The 23,787-nt window shown below is 36.9% G+C and overlaps 1 protein-coding gene across 4 annotated transcripts in view; it reads right to left on the reverse strand.

Moving 5' to 3' along the window:
- LOC136841840 (RNA-binding protein 24-B-like) overlaps positions 1-23,787 on the reverse strand; it is a 134,658-nt gene that overhangs the window by 53,587 nt on the left and 57,284 nt on the right. For 2 of the 4 annotated variants that reach the window (XM_067109221.1, XM_067109222.1), the window contains exon 2: positions 17,072-17,213. In XM_067109221.1, coding sequence (XP_066965322.1) covers positions 17,072-17,213 — 142 coding nt within the window. The remainder of the gene's footprint in view (positions 1-17,071; positions 17,214-23,787) is intronic. The other 2 variants (XM_067109223.1, XM_067109224.1) reach the window with 1 other exon arrangement.

The raw sequence follows: 23,787 nt of genomic DNA on the forward strand, positions 1-23,787 counted from the left end.
GAAATACCTACGTACTCGATTCGTGGTGCGCTTAGCGAGTTTGCCCCGTCCCTAAATAAAACAAGGTCGGTGTGCGGTGACAGCAATTGCGTTTCGTATGTCACGAGGGAATCGTAAAAGCAGAAAATAAATAAATAAAAAAAAGAAGTAGGTTTTGCGTCGGAATAAACAGATTTAACCGAAATATCAGTTCTAGACCGTGAGTTGAACGTACCCGAGAAGCGTAACTGAGATTCGCCCCCATCCCCCCCCCCACTCTCTTTCTCTCTCTCTCTCTCTCTCTCTCTCTCTCTCTCTCTCTCTCTCTAAATGTTTTCTCTTATTTCTTATCTCCACGGTTATCTACTCAACAAATAACACGACCAGCTTCGTTGTAAACACGGTTTTGTATCCAGGTTTATATATTATATATACTAGGGTCTCTCTCTCTCTCTCTCTCTCTCTCTCTCTCTCTCTCTCTCTCTCTCTCCTCTGTTTCTTATCTACGCGTTTATCAACGCGACCTCATTCCTGTAGTTCCCTCTCATTAGGCGAAACGCAAGTGGTAGCTCGCATTGTAAGAACACTCCCCTGAACCACCAGTTAGAATTCTCCTTTCTCGTCTTTGGGCATGACCTTGATGCCCGCGTTCAAACTGACCCCCTGCTGAGATTCGTCGAGGATGAGGCTCCAGAAGCGTATACCATGGGGAGCAACGCTCGATGGAGCCACAGTAGTTAATAGTAATAGTAGCAGTAAGTTATATAGTAATTGAAATGGAGAAAGAATGTGATTTGTGTTCTTAGATAACTTCAGCTAACAATCAGTTTTGATAGCGTATCAAATTGTCATTTTTTATTTATTTATTTTTTTATTTATTTATTTTTTTTTTTTGGCTGTCTGATCTACCTTGACCGCCTTCCGAAATTTGGAGAGAGAGAGAGAGAGAGAGAGAGAGAGAGAGAGAGAGAGAGAGAGAGAGAGAGAGAGAGAGAGAGAGATTAAAATTCAGTGCTTTGTTATGCAGCTGTTTCTGTCAACGAAAGCACAGCAGGTTTAATTACGAGAGAGAGAGAGAGAGAGAGAGAGAGAGAGAGAGAGAGAGAGAGAGAGAGAGAGAGAGAGAGAGTAAAATTCAGTGCTTTATTATATGGCTGTTTCTATCAGCAATAGCACAGCAGGTTTAATTACGAGAGAGAGAGAGAGAGAGAGAGAGAAATTCAATGCTTTGTTATATATTGTTTCTGTGTTTCAGCAAGTTATAAAATCAAGCTTTGTTTCTGTTTCTATCAGCAAAGCACAGCAGGTTTAATTACGAGAGAGAGAGAGAGATAGAGAGAGTAAAATTCAGTGTTTCGTTATATAGCTGTTTCTGTCAGAAAAAGCACAGCAGGTTTAATTGAGAGAGAGAGAGAGAGAGAGAGAGAGAGAGAGAGAGAGAGAGAGTAAAATTCAATGCTTCGTTATCTCGCTGATTCTCTCAACAAAAGCACAGCAGGTTTAATTACGGGAGAGAGAGAGAGAGAGAGAGAGAGAGAGAGAGAGAGAGAGAGAGAGAGAGAGAGCATGACAGTGATGAAGAGGGACCAGCTTCTTACACTGACAAGGGAACTAACTGCGCGTACAACAGACAAGCCTCGGTTAATGGATATTACGAGAGGCGATATAAATGGTAGTCCTTTACCAGGAAAAATAAGCAAAACAATGATTATCATTATCAATACCATAAAATCAGGTACATAATAATAATATAATAATATAATAATAATCATAAAATTCTCATAGTAGCAAAAGTCTTGAAATGGAGATTCAAATTCACATGTTTGGGTACATATATTTAAAAATAAATCTCTACAGAGAGCTCTCGGGAATCTGTAGAGATTTATTTTTAGATTTATGTACCCATGCGTAACTGTGGATTTGTTTTTGCAATAATAATAATAATAATAATAATAATAATAATAATAATAATAATAATAATAATAATAATAATAATAATAATAAAATCTGTACATCAACTCACGGCTACATACAAATGCAAAACGCACATACACTGGCGAGTGTCAAATACATTAAGACGATAAAAATTAATGTTACACTAATAATAATAAAATAATAGTAATATAATAATGATAATATACGATGGGACTAACCACAGGCAGTCAGAAAATAAAGACATTAAATAACATTTTCTCAAAGCAAAGATACAAGCACATCAAAGGACTTGGATGGACTTCCTAGCAATGCATAGTCCGCTCGACCTTGTCCAAGTCCGATAAGGTCAGAGCAAAATATTTAGGGAACCTAATCTCTCTCTCTCTCTCTCTCTCTCTCTCTCTCTCTCTCTCTCTCTCTCTCTCTCTCCGTAATCAAACCTGTTGTGCTTTTGTTGACAAAAATATGTAACGAAGAGCTGAATTTTATTCTCTCTCTCTCTCTCTCTCTCTCTCTCTCAAAACCTGTTCTAAACGTTAACACATCAGTGTTTTTTTGTACCCTATGGCCAGTCGACTGTGTTGGGACGCAGCCAGGGGTTGAGAGAGAACACATGAACAGAGTGAGGACAACATTACCACCAACATTACCATCAGGAGACCTCGACGAGGTAATCCTTATCCCACCAAGTGGACCCATGAAATTTCTCCTCCTCCTCCTCCTCCTCCTCCTCCTCCTCCTCCTCCTCCTCCTCCTCCTCCTCCTCCTCCTCCTCCTCCTCCTCCTCCTCCTATCTATGCTGCTGTTAAATTCTAATACTTCAAAAGTTCAAGCGGAGATGCAATGCATTATTATCCAACATCTATTCTCCTCGCATTTGAATACATTTTTATCTCTTTATTAATTCATTTTTTTCTTTTTAATAAGTGATATCTCTTCACTCTGTATTTCCCTTTACCTTCTCTTACCTCCTAATGAGCACCACATTTTTTGGAAGCTTGAATTTCAAGTCAATGGCCCCTTTGGTGGGCTTGTTCCATATGAATAGGGTTCATCTTCTGAATAATAATAATAATAATAATAATAATAATAATAATAATAATAATAATAATAATAATACTTTCACTGGTGAGGTCACTGCTGCTCTGATAATAATACCATTTCTTCAGCCTGAGACAAATGCTACTAAAACTACCACAGTAATTTCTTCTACAGTTGGTGCCGCTATTACTACTAGCAGTCATTTAAAAACCACCCCCTTTTTAACCAGCACAGTCTCATCACCACCAGCTCCCAAAAACGCTGGAAGTAACTCCAGACTTAAGGCTCGATATTTATCTACGGGGTGTATGGCAAAAGAACTGGAGGAGGAGGCCCGTAAGAAGAGATGGGTACAGTTACCAGCCACCAGGGCGCTATTTATACCCAGGAAGAGAGAGAGACGTTCTCTCTCTCTCTCTCTCTCTCTCTCTCTCTCTCTCTCTCTCTCTCTCCTACGTGATCTACCGTTCTCTTTCCGCATCTCATTTAAGTTCGTTTGAGAAAACACAAAATGTAGATAAAATAATGACTAGATATAATCGTTTTTTAAATTAGTTACAATCTTACCATTGCGGATAAAAAAATATCAACGAACATTTTTACTAATCTTCGAATGTACTTAGTGCATCGTCTTTTATTATAAGAGAATTGAACATTATATATATATATATATATATATATATATATATATATATATATATATATATATATATATATATATATATACACATACATACATATATATATATATATATATATATATATATATATATATATATATATATATATATATATATATATATATATATAATGTATATTAATACATATACATATACATATATATGTATAAATATATTACAATGACGTCACCACTCAGGATACTCTAAAATTAATGCTGTCAAATGATTCATGATTACTAAACGTGCCTGGATGCCTACTAAGTATCAAGGTCCGTTTAGTCAGACCTTGGTTGGATTTACCTAGATCTAGATAAAGCTACGCTCATCCTCCTTCGTAGTGTACCTGTTGTATTCTTGTATTCTCTCTCTCTCTCTAAGTGGGTCGAAATTCCAACAAGATCTGGCACCTTGTATTCTTTTCATGATCTTAGCCGACACGGCTGCTTTCAATAACCTCTTCAGAGGGCCACGATGAGGTCATTCCCGCAACTGTTCTACGCGTCCCTTCTCCGTATATGAAGGTAATAAGTTCTCCCGATCGGTATGATTGTGTATGACGTAACTTTTACGAACCTTTTCAATGATGCCCTTCGGAATCGTTGTCATTTCAAGGTCTGATGCAGCGAGGAGCTCTCTCTCTCTCTCTCTCTCTCTCTCTCTCTCTCTCTCTCTCTCTCTCTGCTGGGGAATACCGAGTTCGATCTACGGTAAATGAAGAAATTTCGGCTTTGGCGAGCTACCTTGAAACACATTATGGTTTCAAGATGCCTCTGGTGACCTACACTAAAGGCTGTACACCTTGTCTGTTGTGGGTGGCAGCGAAAAATAGAGGTGAGTGATCAGTGCTCCGTCAAAATATGCACCATTAATGCCATAATTAAAAACGGGAGGGCCTCTCTGAGGTAATCCCACCCCTATCCACTGACTCGCATTGACTCCAAGGGAATGTGATGCTATGACTCACGCTGACTCCAACCGAATATGATGCTTTGACTCGTAGTGACTCCAAGGGAATATGATGGTATGGCTCGTAGTGACTCCAAAGGGAATATTATGGTATGACTCACGCTGACTCCAAGGGAATATGATGCTTTGACTCGTAGTGACTCCAAGGGAATATGACGGTATGACTCACACTGACTCCAAAGGGAATATGATGCTTTGACTCGCATTGACTCCAAGGGAATATGATGCTATGACTCACACTGACTCCAACCGAATATGATGCTTTAACTCACACTGACTCCAAGGGAATATGACGGTATGACTCGCACTGATTCCAAGGGAATATGATGCTATGACTCACACTGACTCCAAGGGAATATGACAGTATGACTCGCATTGACTCCAAGGGAATATGATGCTATGACTCACACTGACTCCAACCGAATATGATGCTTTAACTCACACTGACTCCAAGGGAATATGATGGTATGACTCGCACTGATTCCAAGGGAATATGATGCTATGACTCACACTGACTCCAAGGGAATATGACAGTATGACTCACACTGACTCAAGGAATATGATGGTATGACTCACACTGACTCAAGGGAATATGATGACTCGCACTGACTCAAGGGAATATGATGCTACACTGACTCCAAGGGAATATGACATGATGAATATGACAGTATGACTCACACTGACTCCAAGGAATATGATGGTATGATGACTGACTCAAAAGGAATACGATGCTGACTACTGACTCAAGGAATATGGTATGACTGCATGACTCAAGGGAATATGACGGTATGACTCACACTGACTCCAAGGGAATATGATGCTTGACTCAAGGGAATATGATGCTATGACTCACACTGACTCCCAGGAATATGATGCTTTGGTAGTGACAAGGGAATATGACGGTATGACTCGCACTGACTCCAAGGGAATATGATGGTATGACTCGCACTGATTCCAAAGGAATACGATGCTATGACTCGCACTGACTCCAAGGGAATACGATGCTATGACTCGCACTGACTCTAAGGGAATATGACGCTAAGAGAAAAGATGACAAAGGGGATGACGAAGGAGATGAGAGGGAGGCAAGATTCAGAAGGCCCGGTGATGAGCAGCAAACGACGAGTGAAATGTAAACAACAGTAAACGGAGGATCAACTTCAGATGGTAAACACACGTCAGTGAGAAGCGACCAGGGATCGCTTTACCGCGATGGCTCGCCATCATCAACATGACCTCAGGTGGGGTTACGTTTGAGTACGGCAAGGGCTTACAAAAAGCAAGCGATGTGTCTTCAATTTCAAGGAAATTCGTGATGAATGTCGGACCCTAGCAATAAAATGCAGGAAATGTAAGGGCTTACGAAAAAGCAAGCGATGTGTCTTTAATTTCAAGGGAATTAATGTCGGACCGTTGCAACAACATGCAAGAAATGTAAGGGCTTAAAAAACAGTGTTTTTAATTTCAAGGGAATTAATGATAAATGTCGGAATGTTGCAACAACATGTAAGAGATGTAAGGGCTTAAAGAAAGCAACTTGTCTTTAATTTCAAGGGAATTAATGATAAATGTTGGATCCTGGCAAGAAAATGCAAGAAATATATTCCTTTCCTTGAATCTCCGAAGCGGCAAGGCAGCCGGTGACAACGCTTCTGGGATAGTAATTCCTTGAAGTGTTTTCAGCGTCAATGAAACACGACAAGTTATAACGACGATCGCTAAGTTCCCACTTAAACGAAGACTGCTTGTGCGTGCTTGCGTGCGTGCGTGCGTGAGCTTGTCTTTGTTTGTGTGCTTCAAGTCAAAAGGACTGACGGGAAAGATAAGCGTGAACACGACGCCAAACATGAACCATGTCTGTTCGATGTCAATAAGTTACGGATTCTCTGGGAAACCATTTGAAATTTGAGATTAGCACTACACCTCTCTCTCTCTGGAGAGAGAGAGAGAGAGAGAGAGAGAGAGAGAGAGAGAGAGAGAGAGAGAGAGAGAGAACAAGGAAACGGAAATCAAAACGTAACCCTGATGCAGCTGCATACGAGTCGCTCACTGCCTCGCATATTTCCCTGTGTTTTTCTAAAAGAAGAAGAAGAAGAGGAGGAGGAGGAGGAGGAGGAGGAAGAGGCGGGGGCGGGGGACGAAGCCCCAGAACACGCACCAAGGTCTGAGCAGGCAATCTCCCGAGATCGCACGTAAACCCCTGAAGTTCTGCCACATTAAGAATGACATTAATCCCTAGTTAAGTAAGTGTTTCCCCTCCAGGTCTGAGCAAGCTTGTTTACCGATTCAGCGCATACATACATATTATAGGCGCAGACGTCAAGAGACGCGTCCGTCCATATAAGGCAAACTGGCATCTCTTACTTATTTCCTGAAAGATAGTTCTTGATTCTGCTGCACTCGTTCTCTCTCCTCGTGGGAATGCGGTAAATTTAGGCCTGCAGGTTTGCCCGTTTCGGCCTCTGCACCAAGAAAATAATTACCGTAGGGTTTTGTTCATTGAACGCATGGCAATGATTGAGGTTCACGTATGGAATATAAGACCTCCATGCGGTGTGCGTGTGATTATTTATATAATGTGTATGTGTGTGTATATGTATTAACTATGTATATATATATATATATATATATATATATATATATATATATATATATATATATATATATATATAGAGAGAGAGAGAGAGAGAGAGAGAGAGAGAGAGAGAGAGAGAGAGAGAGAGAGAGAGAGGAGTAATTGGGTTACAGGCATTACAGGTGTACAAGCAAGCTATAATTTCATAGACTCATCAAGGTGAACTGTAGCGTACAACAGTTATCCTCCCACACAGACACATGCGCGTGCACAGACGCGCGCATGCCAATGTGAAAGAAGAAAAAACCAAAAACGTACAAATTCAAAAAACACGAATAACAGAGACTGCATGAGAGGGGAGATTTAAAACTACAAACTCAAATCATAGAAAAAACTCAGTTTTACACCCATGCGAGCACGCAAGCTCTCTCACACGCAGATTGAAAAACGGAATAAAAAATTACGAAAACTCAAAATACATAAAGTCAGAGAATAAACTCCATATGCACGAAGAATTCAAATCATGAACTCAAAATACATAAAAGAATTCAAAGCATAAATTCAAAATACATAAACGAATATTGTCAACTCAAAAGCCGTAAAGAAACGAAGCAAAATCATTAAAATAAATAAAGTATAAAAAATAAAGTATAAAAATGAATAAAGTACAAACTCAAAACAGATTAATATTAAATCCAAAATTCACAAACACACGCAAGAAATCAAGCACACAAACAACTAGGTATTAGTGGCCTTGTAAATAAAGAATTACAGTCCCTCACATAATTACGGCCATCTGTCAATTAACCTCACCTACCGATAATTTACGGAGCCTAATCAACGGTAATTAGAAAGCAGTAATTACCAGAACAATTTCGTGTTTAATTACCACACAGAGAAATACCTTCTTTACAAAAAAAGTAATGCATTTCACATATTAATAACGGTAAAATCATCAATGGTAATAATAAAGTACACTTTAAATTATTATTATTATTATTATTATTATTATTATTATTATTATTATTATTATTATTAATAATAATAATAATAATAATAATAATAATAATAATAATAATAATAATAACCCACCTACTTTATTGCCCAAACCTCACTATCTGCCTTTCTAATGCACCACTGTACCATCAGTCTCAACTATTGTACCATTATCCACATCCTCCCCGACTCAGTGTTCCAACCCCTATACAATCGCCATTGTACCATCACTCTCAATAATTGTACCATTACCCAACCCCACCTTACCTTATCTCTGCTACTGTACCACCATCTACAACATAAATCGGCTATTGTACCATCACTGTATCAGTTATTGTACCATTCTCCAAAGCCCTACTTTCGTCTCTGCTACTGTACCATCATCTACTGTACAACAAATAACGGCTATTGTACCACCACTGTCTCAGCTATTGTACCATTCTCCGACACCACTCCCCATGGCCTGCCCCCCGTCCCAGCTGATGTACCCCACCATGTACAACATATCTCAGCTATTGTACCTTCACCCTAATGCCTCGGCTATTAACCCAAGTACCATCGCCCTAATGCCTCGGCTACTGTACCATTGCCTTGATGCCCCAGCTATTGTACAATCGCCCCAATGCCTCAGCTATTGTACCATCACCCTAATGCCTCGACTATTGTACCATCGCCCTAATGCCTCAGCTATTGTACCATCGCCCTAATGCCTCAGCTATTGTACCATCGCCCTAATGCCTCGGCTATTGTACCATCGGCCTAACGCCTCGACTATTGTACCATCGCCCTAATGCCTCAGCTATTGTACCATCGCCTTATTGCCTCAGCTATTGTACCATCGCCCTAATGCCTCAGCTATTATACATCAACATATTGCATCAGCTATTGTACCACTGCCGTAATGCCTCGACTATTGTACCATCGCCTTAATGCCTCAGCTTAATGCCTCGGCTATTGAACCATCGCCTTAATGCCTCAGCGATTGTACCATCGCCCTAATGCCTCAGCAAGCACTTCCCCCCTCCACAAACACAAATCCCTGTTGTAGTACCACCATGTACAACCTATCTCAGCTATTGTACCATCATCCCCACCGTCCAATAGTACCGTACATGTCATAAACACCAACACTGTCCCAGCTGTTGTTCCATCACCCCGACCGCCTCATAGCGTGGCCACTTGAACGCCATAAAATAAAACAAACATTTACCACAATTACCTTATCGATCGAAGGTCTTTCGTGTCATGAAATTTCATTTGATATTCAGTTTTTTTTCTTTTTTTATCCTGTTCACTTACGGCACTTGACCTAACCCCCCCCCCCCAACCACTTCCTTTTTCGACATGGTCCTGCCCAGAAGCGCTTTCTGTCCTGCTTTTATGGAAGGGCATTTGCATAGGTTTAGAAAATAAAATAAAAAGTTCGGTGTGCTTTTGAGAGACTCGCCCGCCTGCAGATATACACTTCTCTCTCTCTCTCTCTCTCTCTCTCTCTCTCTGGTTCAAGACTCTCTCTAGGCCTGTGAGTCTCTCTCTGAAAGGGTAATGAAAAAAATATCTGAAACATTTAATGAAAATAGATTCTCTCTCTACCTGAAAAAGTACACAAACCCAACTGTTAGTCCTTCATATATAAAAATTGTTGCAAAAAGCTTTTGACAAGGTAGATCATAATATATTAGCGAAAAAATTAGAAAACATCATTGTCCAAAGTAAAGATGGATAAAAGAATTTTTGCAAAATAGAAAACAGTCCTAGTGATTGTAAACGATGAGAAATCTCTCTCTCTCTCTCTCTCTCTCTCTAATGAGACAATCTCTCTCTCTCTATTCTCTCTCTCTCTGAACACATGATTCTTTATAAAACACATTTGAATATTGCACATAACACACACTACCAAAAGGATACACAAATAGAGAGTGTACAAAGGTCATTTACAGCTAGAATAGAAGAAGTTAGGACCTTGACTACTGGGAAAGACTACAATTCTTAAATTTATATAGTCTTGAAAGGAGAAGAGAACGCTACATGGTAATTCAAGCATGAAACAGATAGAAGGAATTACTGAAAACATCATGGAACTAAAATTATCAGAGGTAGATTAATAGTGCCAAAACTATACCAGGAAAATTAAGGAAAGCACACAGGACATTAATCCACCACGCACCAGCATCGATAATGCAGCGTCTATTCAAACCAGCTCATCTGAGGAACATATCTGACAAATATCTAAGATGCATCCCAGACCATCCAAGACTGGAAGATGTACCGGAAATGCGTTAGCAATAGACATCACTGAGGGACCTGGGGCAACCTGAACGAATTCTGTAAACGTTATTACTTCATCTGTCCAAAAGTATGTCGTGTTAGGTACTCTCTCTCTCTCTCTCTCCACACACACACGCACACATACTATGTGTTTCTCATATCTGCAAATACATAAACTGCGTAAAGCAATCATCCTCTCCCTACCTGTATCCGTACAGGTAACGCATTCATTTCAATAACGATGTTTACATACACACACACACACACCTGTCCGTAACGCCGCGGGTCCTTCATGGTGTATTGGCCAGTTGTCCATGGAAACAACATAAATACGGCATACGTGGTTGGTGTCCCTTCATAAATCAGCCTCCGAACAAACGGCTGGAGGGGGGGGGTGGCCACTGAATATTCAGACGAGACATTAAATCACCTCGATCGTGATTGCAATGAGCTTACAAATGACCCACAATCACGGCAAAGCTTTCCACGGGGAGCCAGGCATGAAAAGAATCACACTTTACGACGCTTCAATTTGTTTCGGAATATACGGCGCGAGCTGTTATAGACGTTTTTTTTTTCCTTTCTTTCTTTTCGTTTACCTCTGCAAAAGAAAGTGGAAGGGTATGGTTTCATATGTGTGTGTGTGTGTGTGTGTGTGTGTGTGTGTGTGTGTGTGTGTGTGTGTGTGTGTGTGTGTGTGTGTGTGAGAGAGAGAGAGAGAGAGAGAGAGAGAGAGAGAGAGAGAGAGAGAGAGAGAGAGAGAGAGAGAATTATCATCCAAATGGTTTTACCAGACAACTGAGGCGCTTATCGGCTCTCACAAGGCTGTCCTGAAGGATTTGTTTTTATATATATATATATATATATATATATATATATATATATTTATATTTTGTCAATTAAATTACAATTTTTCAGAGAGAGAGAGAGAGAGAGAGAGAGAGAGAGAGAGAGACGTTATTTCAGCCTATAGCCATTACAACTGGATCCGAGCAATGAAGTGATGAAATTTTGGCCGAAAATATAACCTGGACCAGGAACCTCCGTTACGGGTTGAGGGTGGAGATGTGAACTGCTCAGCCTTGTCGGAGGTTTGTGGTCCCCTAAAAGCAGTTGTCCTTTCCTGTCCAATGCAAAAATACCCCACCGTTGGGTTTCTAAGAACCTAGGCTTCAGTGTGCCCCTGCTGGTCACGAAAACCAGTCACGGTCGAGCATGAATGTGTTGTTCGTGCTTTGTAAACGCCCACAATGAAGGATTCGCAAGTGTATAAGGTATACATAAAATACGACTAACTGTATATTGAAATGTATGCGATGTATATGACACACAAAGATTGCATCACTACATGCACTCGTGTGATATATGTATATATGTATTATATATTTGTGTATATATACATATATATGCATATTTATATAAATATATAACATATATATAATTATATATATAAATATATTACTATATATATATATATATATATATATATATATATATATTAGTATACATAATTTTAATATGTATATATATATATATATATATATATATATATATATATATATATATATATATATATATATATATATATTACTGGAATGTCAGTGTGTTCCACAATGATACAAAAAAAAATCATAAACTAGGCAGGTAGCCATGACATGGATCTCCTAGCGTCAAGCGTCGCATTCCTCCGCTCAAAACTACCAAGAATTGTCGCTGCCAGGAACTGTCGCTACCGAGCTTTTAGTTTAGAGATCGATAAGACCAATCACGAAGTAAATCGTATGTCTGTTAAGAACGGCAATAATTGTTTTTTAGGTGCCAGGGAATTGAACACAACTATCAAAATACGGATTTCTCGCCCGTGTTTTTTGCTCTGGAATCACATCCTCCTCCTCAAAGGAATGTATGTATGTATGTATGTATGTATGTATGTATGTATGTATGTGTTATAGAGACTAACTTTAACACAACCCATTACTAGAGCTTCCAGCGCACAATATGCTTTTACCTGTATTTGCATAAATATCGTTAACAACAGGATGCTTAACAATCTCTCTCTCTCTCTCTCTCTCTCTCTCTCTCTCTCTCTCTCTCTCTCTCTCTCTCTCTCTCTCTCTTCCTAATGGCACAATTTTACCTTCCTTCGATCACTTGAGGAAGCGTGTTTTATCCTCAAACCGAACGAAGAAAGGAATGGTACAACTGTTGGGGGTCGCAGTTGGGGAGAGAGTGCTCTCTCTCTCTCTCTCTCTCTCTCTCTCTCTCTCTCTCTCTCTCTCTCTCTCTCTCTCTCTCTCTCAATAAATTCACTGGAAAAAGATAATTTCCAATAATACACGGGAGAGAGAGAGAGAGAGAGAGAGAGAGAGAGAGAGAGAGAGAGAGAATGATTAAAGCCATGTTAAGGGTACACTTCCATGCAATGAAACGGATATAAATACCTATGAGAGAGAGAGAGAGAGAGAGAGAGAGAGAGAGAGAGAGAGAGAGAGAGAGAGAGAGAGAGAGAGAGATTTAGTTGTTTCTTAATATATTGCTCTTAACTTTTCAAGAAACTGTACTAAGAGTTTGCTTCCAACCCCGTTACAGTGGCTTTGATAGTTAATCTGTAGTACGTTTAATACATTCACATTTGTATCATGCTCATGTATACATGTGCTTTATGTTTCCAAACATTTTTACACGAAAAAAATGTATATAAGCACTTACACATTCATAATTTTTATGAGCTATGCAGCATATGTATATAAGAACATGCACATGTATATATTTTTATATGCAATGCATATGCATAAACAGACCTAGTGCTTTAACAGACCGTACATGTATGGAAGCACATATACTTTCACATTCTCTATAATATAAATGCAGGCATACATTAAAAATACACATATATGATTAGTGTAATATACATGTATGTATTTATGCAAGCATACATATTTTACATACATATATTTCAACATTTATGTATACATATATACACAGTATACATATATGTGTATAAATATATATATATATGTGTGAGTATGTGTATAAATAGATTTATAAGCAGCATAGGCAGTGTGTACAGTATATTCACCTATTCTTCCTTCCCGTAAATATTTATATAGCCTATACATACAAATATCTTATGCATAACATGTACACGCAAACGCACTTTCATACATACATACACACACACACACATACATACCTACATACAGGCCAATTCTAATCAAGGAAACAAAACCCACTTCCCAGCAATCTTACCAACATAAAACACTAAAAAAAAAAAAAAAAAAAAAAAAGGCGACGAAAAATTAAAAACCCAAGACTTTCCTCCTCCTCCTCCTCCTCCTCCTCCTCCTCCCTCCTCCTCCTCCTCCTCCTCCTCCTCCTCCTCCTCCTCCTCCTCCTCCTCCTCCTCCGTCACGCGACGGACGGACTTGAGGCCCTCCGTCAGCAGTACACGAAACACCTCGTAAATAAGAGGACATGAACTGGAATTACTGAATTACTGGACGAGACGTATAAAGGATATACAAGGCGTTTTCGATAATCGATGCTCCCGAACGCGCCCCCCCAACCCCCATCAACGCTAAATGGCTCCATGATCGTTTGTGTCTTCTCAAATATTCAAGAGGGCGCGTTTTTCTGCCCGAATTGGCAGAAGTCTGCCTTCCTTCCTCAGATGGGCGAGCCGATAGGGATTAATGGCCGTGGGGGGTTCGGTTTTCGCAAGTGCTGTCGGCAGTTCGATACATTTTTTACTTTTGGAGTCTTTCTATTATAAAAGCCTTGTCAACACGTCAATAAGTTTCCAAAAAAAGAAAAAAAGTTCAATTGTAAATGATTTTACAAGAACAGAACAGAATATAGAATTTAGGCCAAAGGCTAAGCGCTGATACCTATAAGGTCATTCAGCGTTGACACGGAACTTTTGAATAGGTAGGTTTGAAAGGTGTAACAGGTGGAAAACCTCGCAGTTGCACCATGAATCAATTGTTAGGCGAGGGTGGAAAGCAAGAGAATATGAGAAGAGGCACAGTTAAAGGAACGAAAGGGGTTGCAGCCAGGAGCCGAAGGACGCTGCAAAGAGCCTTAAGTAATGCCTACAGTGCACCGCAAGAGGTGCACTGACTGCACTAACCCCCTACGGGAAATGGCTTTACAACACCAGTACGTCAACCATATACAACAAAAGAACACTAATTTGGCATCGCTATAATTCCCAGCGAAATATCCAAGTGTCTTTTGACCAACGGGGGACTTTCCATCAGTCCAGGAATTAGACGCCAGGCCACTGGATATTCTGTCACTGGAAATACATCTGTATTACCACATAATCAGGGGTCAGTAACAACAGTCTTGTATTTACGCGAACGATAATTGCAAAGACGGAGGTATAATGAGCTTAGTTCGGCAACACCACATGAACTTTGAAATGTTTCGTTCTTAAAGACTTCAACGCCCAGTTCGCTCAGAGGAGGAAAAAATTATAATTTCTCTTGGTGACCCTTTCTTCGCTTCGTTGTCCATGCTTCTTTGCAGAGAGAGAGAGAGAGAGAGAGAGAGAGAGAGAGAGAGAGAGAGAGAGAGAGAGAGAGAGAGAGAGAGAGAGAGAGAGAGAGAATTATAGTATTAAATACAAAATACATACATAAAAACAGAGGTTAAAAAGTATAAATTGATCCAAATAAATGCACACACAGTTGGCAGACAGATAAATACATACACATTATATATATATATATATATATATATATATATATATATATATATATATATATATATATATATATATATATATGTATATATATATAAATACATAATACACAATAGATATTAAATAACATATGCGTAAATTACATACATACACATATAATCACTATATAAAACACAAAATACACAGAAAACATTTATCATTTCTCAATTTGTAATTGGCTGCAATTGATCGTCCAGCATTAGTACACGCCATAAATTCTTGCAGAAGGGAATCAATTCATAATTCCTCTGCTAAACCACTTTTTTTTTTTTTTTTTTTTTACCTCGGAGGAATCCACTGCACATACCTCTTTTCTTTCCCTACAACAGCTTTGCATATTATCTCTACAGTGACACTTACTTGGGAAGAAAAAGTGTCAAGAACAAAGTGCCTAGTATTCAGATCGTCAAGTGTCAAGTGGTTTATAACAGGCTACTTTACACAATATTTTTTTTTCATTTGACAGAAGGGTATGTTAGTACAGATCGTGAATAACGCCTTATATTTCAAATAATAATAATAATAATAATAATAATAATAATAATAATAATAATAATAATAATAATAATAATAATAATTACTATGTACTACGTTGTATATGACTTTACTAATAATAACAATAATAATAATAATAATAATAATAATAATAATAATAATAATAATATTAATAATAATAATAATAATAATAATAATATGCATTACGTCGTACATGATTTTAACAAGTATAATCAAGCTACTTATACTTTGCCTTGAAAGGTACAACTTTTTGCATCTACAAGCGATATCGCAATGCAATCTACGGAAAACATGAAAAAAAGCGTTATTCACAATGCAATAAAAACCATTTAGTCTCTTGTTCGGTTTTATGAGCCACTTACGACTGATTGCTCTTGATAAAAAGAAAATGGCTCCGTGGTAAACACAGCTTGAAATCCTGTTTTCCGTTCGTGTGAAAATCGTACAGTTTACAAGTTAAAATTCCAGGTTTCTGAGGAAATTTTTCACTATTTTGTGGACATTTTTCAGTCTTTGTGAAAAATTTCACGATTTTTCAGAATAATTTTCAGTTTTTGTGGAAAATTTCACTTTTTTTTCTTAATAGTTTTCAGTTTTTGTGAAAATTTCACGATTTTTAAAAATAATTTTAAGTTTTTGTGAAAAATTTCACGATTTTTCTGAATGATTTTCAGTTTTTTGAAAGACCACGATTTTTCTGAATAATTTACAGTTTTGTGGAAAAATTTCACGATTTTTTCGAATAATTTTCAGTTTCTGTGGAAAATTTCACAATTCTTCTGAATAATTTACAGTTTTTGTGGAAAATTTCAAGATTTTTAAAAATAATTTTCAGTTTTGGGGGAAAATTTTACGATTTTTTCAATAATTTTCAGTTTTTGTGAAAAATTTTTCGTAGAAAAAATAAGTGAAAACTTCCAATTCTTGAAAAAATATCTACTCAACGAAAACTTTCAATCATTTTGGATATTTTCTAATTTTGTGTAAAATTCTGGGAACGAGACCATTCTGTTCTTGTTAACGTTACGAGCCTTTCATCTTTGAATATTGTTCATAAAATTATTAAAATGAGCATAAATATTAACGTTCAAGCAACCACTTCTTTCGTATATTCATCTTTTGAAACAATTTTCCAGCTGCCATTTCTTTTGAATATTCATCTTTTGATAAAATACATGATTATTAAACAATTTTTTTTTTTTCATTACAACAAAGTGAATATAAAACAATTTTTCATTGAGTGAAAACGAGAAATTCAAAAAAACCTCCAGTATTTTGAACCAAGAGACCAAATGGTTTCAGGAATTTTTTTTTTTTTTCTTTTTCTGTAGGGTGGCGTTAGTACAACGAACCGCCTCCTTGTATACGAACCGTATAGGGCGTCCTCACCTGCGGCAGGGCCTCTTGGCTTGGCCCCCAGGTAAGCCAGGTTCACGTTCGCCTTCCGACCGTCAATGACCGGGTTGGGTTCCTTGATGGCACGATCAGCGCCCGCCTTGTCGGCCATGGTCACCTGAGGGACAGAAGACAAAAAAACGGACCTCGTTAGACGTCGGGAGACACAGGAGATGGGCGTGAGGGCTGAGTGGCTGGCCACAAAAGCAACAAGGCAACTCTGCATCAAAGGAAAAAAAAAAAACAAAACATTCAACGAAAACCGTTTCTTTTTTTTTCCAAACTCCAAACAGCAACCTATGGTTTTCCTTCCGGAGTACCGAGTCTCCCGGATGCTGGAGGCGTCGCTGAAGATTTCGGGTGTTCATTGGTCCTCCCTCTGGATACGCTCTCTCGAATTTTTTTTCCTGGGCCTAATAATAGACCTGTAATCGGCCTGTTTTTTTTTTTTTTTTTTACCCTCCCCAACGCTACATGTCCACAGTCAGAGGCCTACATCCTAACGTCATAAAAATTCAAACTACAAGATATTTCTCCAGATAAAAATAAATGTCGACTCCGCAGGACCTTTTAATCCTGTCCTTGATGCTTGCCTAAAATCGACCTAACGTCATAGAATAGAATATAGAATTTAGGCCATAGGCCACGCGCTGGGACCTCTGAGGTCATAACCTAACGTCACGGGAATCCAAATGATATGGCATTTAATGAAATCAGTTTACATTCACCAATACAAAATCGACCCTATCATTTAGAGCCCTTTCGAAATGAAGCAGGACATTGAGATTTCCTGAACGTAACTAAAGGAAATTCATGTAAGGGAATATCTTTTTCTCTTTGTTTCGTAATTACAGGACTACATTCTGTCATCAAAACATTACTTCAGATCTTCATAAATGCTGTTATTAAATGTTGTCATTCTGAAACCAACCGCTGACCCTTTATTTAAAGAAAGTACGTCACTGGAATTTTGAGAATTATGCAAACGAACGGCTGAATTTCTTCGAACTGTGTAATGTACCGCTAGCGAGATATCGGTCAATCAATTGTTGGTTCATTTACGATACTCTAAAGAAGTTTTTTAAACGTGCATTCTAATATATCTTATCTTACGGAGAGTAGGCTATGTGAATAAGACGCAAACTTTACATTTTGTAAATATTTCAAAGGTTCTTCACTAATTCTAAACCTGTTCCAACTCGACATAACCTCAAATTCAAAATATTTAGCATATAAATCATTTCTATATTCCTAAATATGACCGGCCGCAAATTTCAGAATACCAAATGAATTACTTAGCTATCCTTTCAAATGCATCAAATATTTGATTTGTCAAAATTTGGTCGCGACATTCCTAAAAAAGTTTCAAAATTTATAAATCCAAAATCCGAGTGAATAAGTTCGGTAAAACATTAAACATTCCCGAAGTGTCTAAACCTGACTGAAACTGTCTTAAGACTGATGTTACCCTTTTTGAGCGAGATTTTCCACAAACGATCGCAATTTGCGAAAAATTAAGAATCTACAGACGTCCCTGACAACACTGTGAGATAAGTGGTGAAGCTGTGAGGAAGCTGGAACAAATCGAAATGAAAATACATCCAACGCTTGTGCAACAACAGCTTGCAATATCATCATGCCTGCTGACCTTCAAAAATAAAATTTATGGGTAAAAGAAAAAATAAAGCACATCCCACGACAAGTCAGCCTGTGTACTAATCCCTACTATATATATAATCACTTCCAAAACATAACGTTTTCAGGTCGTCAAACATTCAACACAGCTCTTGACCCAACATCAGCAAAATGTTGAATGCGCTTGAATGACAACCAACATACTCTCACAAAAATATGTTTCATTTCAACACAAAAGCCAAAAAAGCTTCAAATTTCGGGCAAGTACTTTCTGGTACAACATATGGGTATGCGTGTATAAATGCATGTAGATCTATACAGTATATTTATTAAGGTATATGTGTATGCACTGTTTAGATAACCCTGTATGACTATGTATATATACTCATACACATATACATTCAATATATGCATAGAGAGTTATGCATAAATACATATACGTTAGATATATATATATATATATATATATATATATATATATATATATATATATATATATATATATATATATATATATATACAATAAATATATATATATATATATATATATATATATATATATATATATATATATATATATATATATATATATATAATATATATATATATATGTATACATACACATACATACGTAGCAATACCACACTATGAGAAACCAGCATTCACATATGAAAAAAACGGGCAAACAAAATTCAGAAAAACAACAACAATGGTAAATACTATTTTCTAACGAATTTATTTTTACACACGATTATAACACCAACTCCAAACAGTAACATTTAACCGAGTCTAATATTCTTCCAAAAGTGATTCCTCTCTGATTTTTATCATCTTTTCTAACTCATAATGTTGTGTCCTTCGTATTTTTTATATATATTTTCTTTTACTCACACTCTCATGTTCCTTAGATTTTCATTCATCTTATTTTTTTCATTCTAAGAATTTCATCATATTTTTTTTATTTTACCCGAAAGATCATTTTATACAGTTTTTTATGACGCTATTTTTATTTTACCAAATAATATGACTTTTCCGTCAGTTTTTCCTCAAGGTTATTCATCTGGCCTTTTTTTTTTTTTTTTTTTTTTTTTTTTTCTGAAACCTGATTTCCCCAAGGTATGATTACTTCGTTTTTTCTTGATGCTCTCTAAGTCACAATACGACCTTCCCCCTGCTTTTATCTAATCTTCCTGTCACTATTCCTCAGGGATTATTTTTAGAATCAGTAGTAATCAGAATTAGATTTGTCTACCTCTTTCTTCAAGCTATTCCCCGAGATCATTTTTAGAATCAATAATAATCAGCATCAAATTTATCTATCTCTTCTCTTTACGCTATTCCCCGAGATCCTTTTTAGAATCAATAATAATCAGAATCAATAATAATCAGCATTAAATTTGGCTATCTGTTCTTTTTAAACTATTCCCCGAGATCATTTTTAGAATCAACAATAATCAGAATCAATAATAATCAGCATTAAATTTGGCTATCTCTTCTATTTAAACTATTCCCCGAGATCATTTTTAGAATCAACAATAATCAGAATCAATAATAATCAGCATTAAATTTGGCTATCTCTTCTTTTTAAACTATTCTCCGAGATCATTTTTAGAATCAATAATAATCAGAATTAAATCCCCTTATCTTACATTACAAGGATGTTCAGTGGGTACCCTACACTCCAAGACATATTATTGTTTTGTAATTTCGTCACGTTCCATAATAAGACAGTTTTGCTTATTAATTTTCTTTTACCTTTATGTTTTTTTTATAAAAAAAGAACAAAATACTGATATCAAAGCTCTAAACTTCCTGAGAAGCTTCAAATCAAAATGGAAGAGTAAAAACAACCAATAAATTTGTGGAGCTGAAGTTCCTGAAACTGTCAAAATTTATTTTCTGGTTCGGAGGTCCTCACAATTTAAGAACGCCTTTTGAAATCCTGGCCTCGTGGGACCCAAAAGATTGAAAGGGATCTTGACTTAGGCGATTTTAAAAGTACATAATTCATTATAGTCCAAGATTTCACATGAATTTCGAATGAATGTTTCAAAGGTTCAGTCTGAAAAATAACCGACGTGTAATCAACAGGTTCTGAAATTACAAAATGCGCGGTATTGCAATCATTCCTGGCATGACGAGTTAAAGTACATCTGTACATCTCTCTTGGATATTAGTACAGTGTTCGTATGCATAACCACACGAAGAAAACAATTATCAGTAATATTTCATTTGTAATTATACAAGTTCTTCTACGGTCTGCAAATCATTCAATTATCGTGTCTCGATTCCAAAACGTTAATGCTGCGATTCCAAAACGTTAATGCTGCATAGACTTGGCAAACCCTTCAAATCAAAATTGTCAGCCTGTTCATTACATTTACTCTTTTCTTTCCTCCTCCTCTCATTCTTTACTCTTCCATTCAAGCTATCTAAACTGGATATACGTCATGCTTCTTCAGTAACTGAACTACAAATAGGCTACTTATCACCTTCCTAATTTCCATTTTTTCTTTCAATGTTCCAAATGACCTTTTACTGCGTTGCTCTCCTATGTTTCGATAAAAAAAAAAAAAAACGGTGTCTGTTTCTCCGGCCATTCCTAAAACTGAAAAAAAACTCTTACTTGGCGACTTCGGAAGGTTGCTCAATCTGAGGTTTCTAGTGTGTCTGTAACGAAAAGTCCAATTTTTTTTTTTTTTTTTAGCGTGGCCCATAGCATGAGACATTGTACGTGATGTCATCTGTCTGACTTTCAACCTTCTGCTCAATAAGTATTGTATTTTTTCTTATTTCCCCAAAATGTTTTTTTTTTTTTGGCTAGCGTGGTCCATAGCATAAGACATTGTACGTGATGCCATCTATCTGACTTTTAATTTTCTGCCCAATAAGTATTGTATTTTTTCTTATTTCCCCAAAATATTTATTTTTTTGCTAGCGTGGCCCATAGCATAAGACATTGTACTTGATGTCATCTGTCTGACTTTCAATTTTCTGCGCAATAAGGGTTGTATTTTATCTTATTCCACGCTCCTGCCTTTTACACTCTTTCGTTAATAACTGGTTTTAAGTTGAAACCCGCCCCCCCAACCTCCGTTCTCTCCAGTCCACAGCGAATGATCTACATTTACCGAGCTTGGCACCTCTCCATCTGAGTGAGCCAACATTCTTGCGAGTGCCTCGCCAATAGTAGCAGCTCCGCAGAGCCACTGCTTGTATGTAATACAAAGAGAGCCTTCGATAAATCGCCAAGAGTACTTTTCAGACTGCCTCTGTTACTCTACTGAATCCAGAGCTAAATCTAACGTGAATAATTTAAGCGAAAAAGTAGGAATGTTTTGTTTCAGAGCTTACACGAATTGGACCTCTCTGTGTTGTCTGAAATGGTTCTCAACTGATATGCGTTCTCCATCAATGTTCGGTGGTTCAGGGTCTGAATCTTTCGGGACTTTTTCAGTGCCTGGAGAATTGTACTTTTCAATTAGTTTATATTAAGGAATCTGACTGACGAATGGTTGTTTGTTCTTAAAAGGACCATCTCTAAACAATAGCTTTTAAATACAATATACAGTAACTCGGGGCAGCTTTAGATGCAAGTGACAAGTTTTTTAAATTAAAAAACAATAATTTTCATTTAATTCCTACTTTTTCTGAAGAAGAATTTGAACCTTTACAATTATCTAAAACTTAAACTTTAAATATCTATAAAAAAAAATTTTTATTGTGTTACACCCCCTTCAATATCCTTGAGGATAAATGAAAATACGAAATTACAAAGTAATTTGAATGATCTCTGCAATCCGAAATTCCTGACTCACTTCCACATTCCTTTCTTTGCCAAACTATCTAAGCCTTCTCTGGGACATAATTATTTCATTTTTATTTTTATTTTTATTACTTCATTATCTTCTCGGAAAAATACATTTAAGTATATTTTTATTTATTTCCTCTGCTAAAGTCATCCACCAAACAGTTTTCTAAAGCTGCACTGACTGGGGAAGGCCAACACAAGCCAGCGGATTTTAAATTCTTCCTAAAAATACATAAAATTTTTCTCTCTGCTTCTCAGCACAGTCAAATAGTGATGCTTCCTTCTTATATTTCCATTAAAAGGAGTTTTCCATAAAAGCTAAACTATTCTATAAACAGGCATACACTTACTGTTGTATAAGCACACTACCTTAAAACCTTTTTTAATTACCTCAGAGGTGACTCAGAATCATTGTTCCTTCCAAATCATTAGAACTCTTTTAATTACCTGACTTGATTCAGAACCATTATTCCTTGCAAATTAAAGCTTTTTTTTCAATTACCTCCAAGGTGACTCAGAACTCGTATTCCTTTCAAATTATTAATTTTTTTTCTAATTACCTCTAAGGTGACTCGGAGTCAATATTTCTCTCAAACTGCTAAAACATTTTTTGTAAATTATCTCTGAGGTGACTCAGTGCCAAAATTTCTCTCAAATTGCTAGAGCATCTTTTGTAAATGCCTCTAAGGTAACACAGAACCAACATTCCTTTCAAATTATTTTTTAAAAATGTAATTACCTCTGAGGTGACTCAGAATAGTATTTCTCCCAAACTGCTAAAACATTTTTTGTAAATACCTCTGAGGTGACTTGGAACCAACATTCCTTTCAAATTATCAAAAAAATTTAATTACCTCTGAGGTGACTCAGAACCAATATTTCTCTCAAATTACTAAAACATTTTTTCAACTACCTCTGAGGTGACTCAGAACGAATATTTCTTTCAAATTACTAAAACGTTTTTTCAACTACCTCTGAGGTGACTCAGAACCAATATTTTTCAAATTACTAAGACATTTTTTTCAAATACCTCTGAGGTGACTCAGAACCAATATTTCTTTCAAATTACTAAGACATTTTTTTCAAATACCTCTGAGGTGACTCAGAACCAATATTTCTTTCAAATTACTAAGACATTTTTTTCAAATACCTCTGAGGTGACTCAGAACGAATATTTCTTTCAAATTACTAAGACATTTTTTTCAAATACCTCTGAGGTGACTCAGAACCAATATTTCTCTCAAAT

Source organism: Macrobrachium rosenbergii, chromosome 9, assembly GCF_040412425.1.
Source record: "Macrobrachium rosenbergii isolate ZJJX-2024 chromosome 9, ASM4041242v1, whole genome shotgun sequence".
NCBI lineage: Eukaryota > Metazoa > Arthropoda > Malacostraca > Decapoda > Palaemonidae > Macrobrachium > Macrobrachium rosenbergii.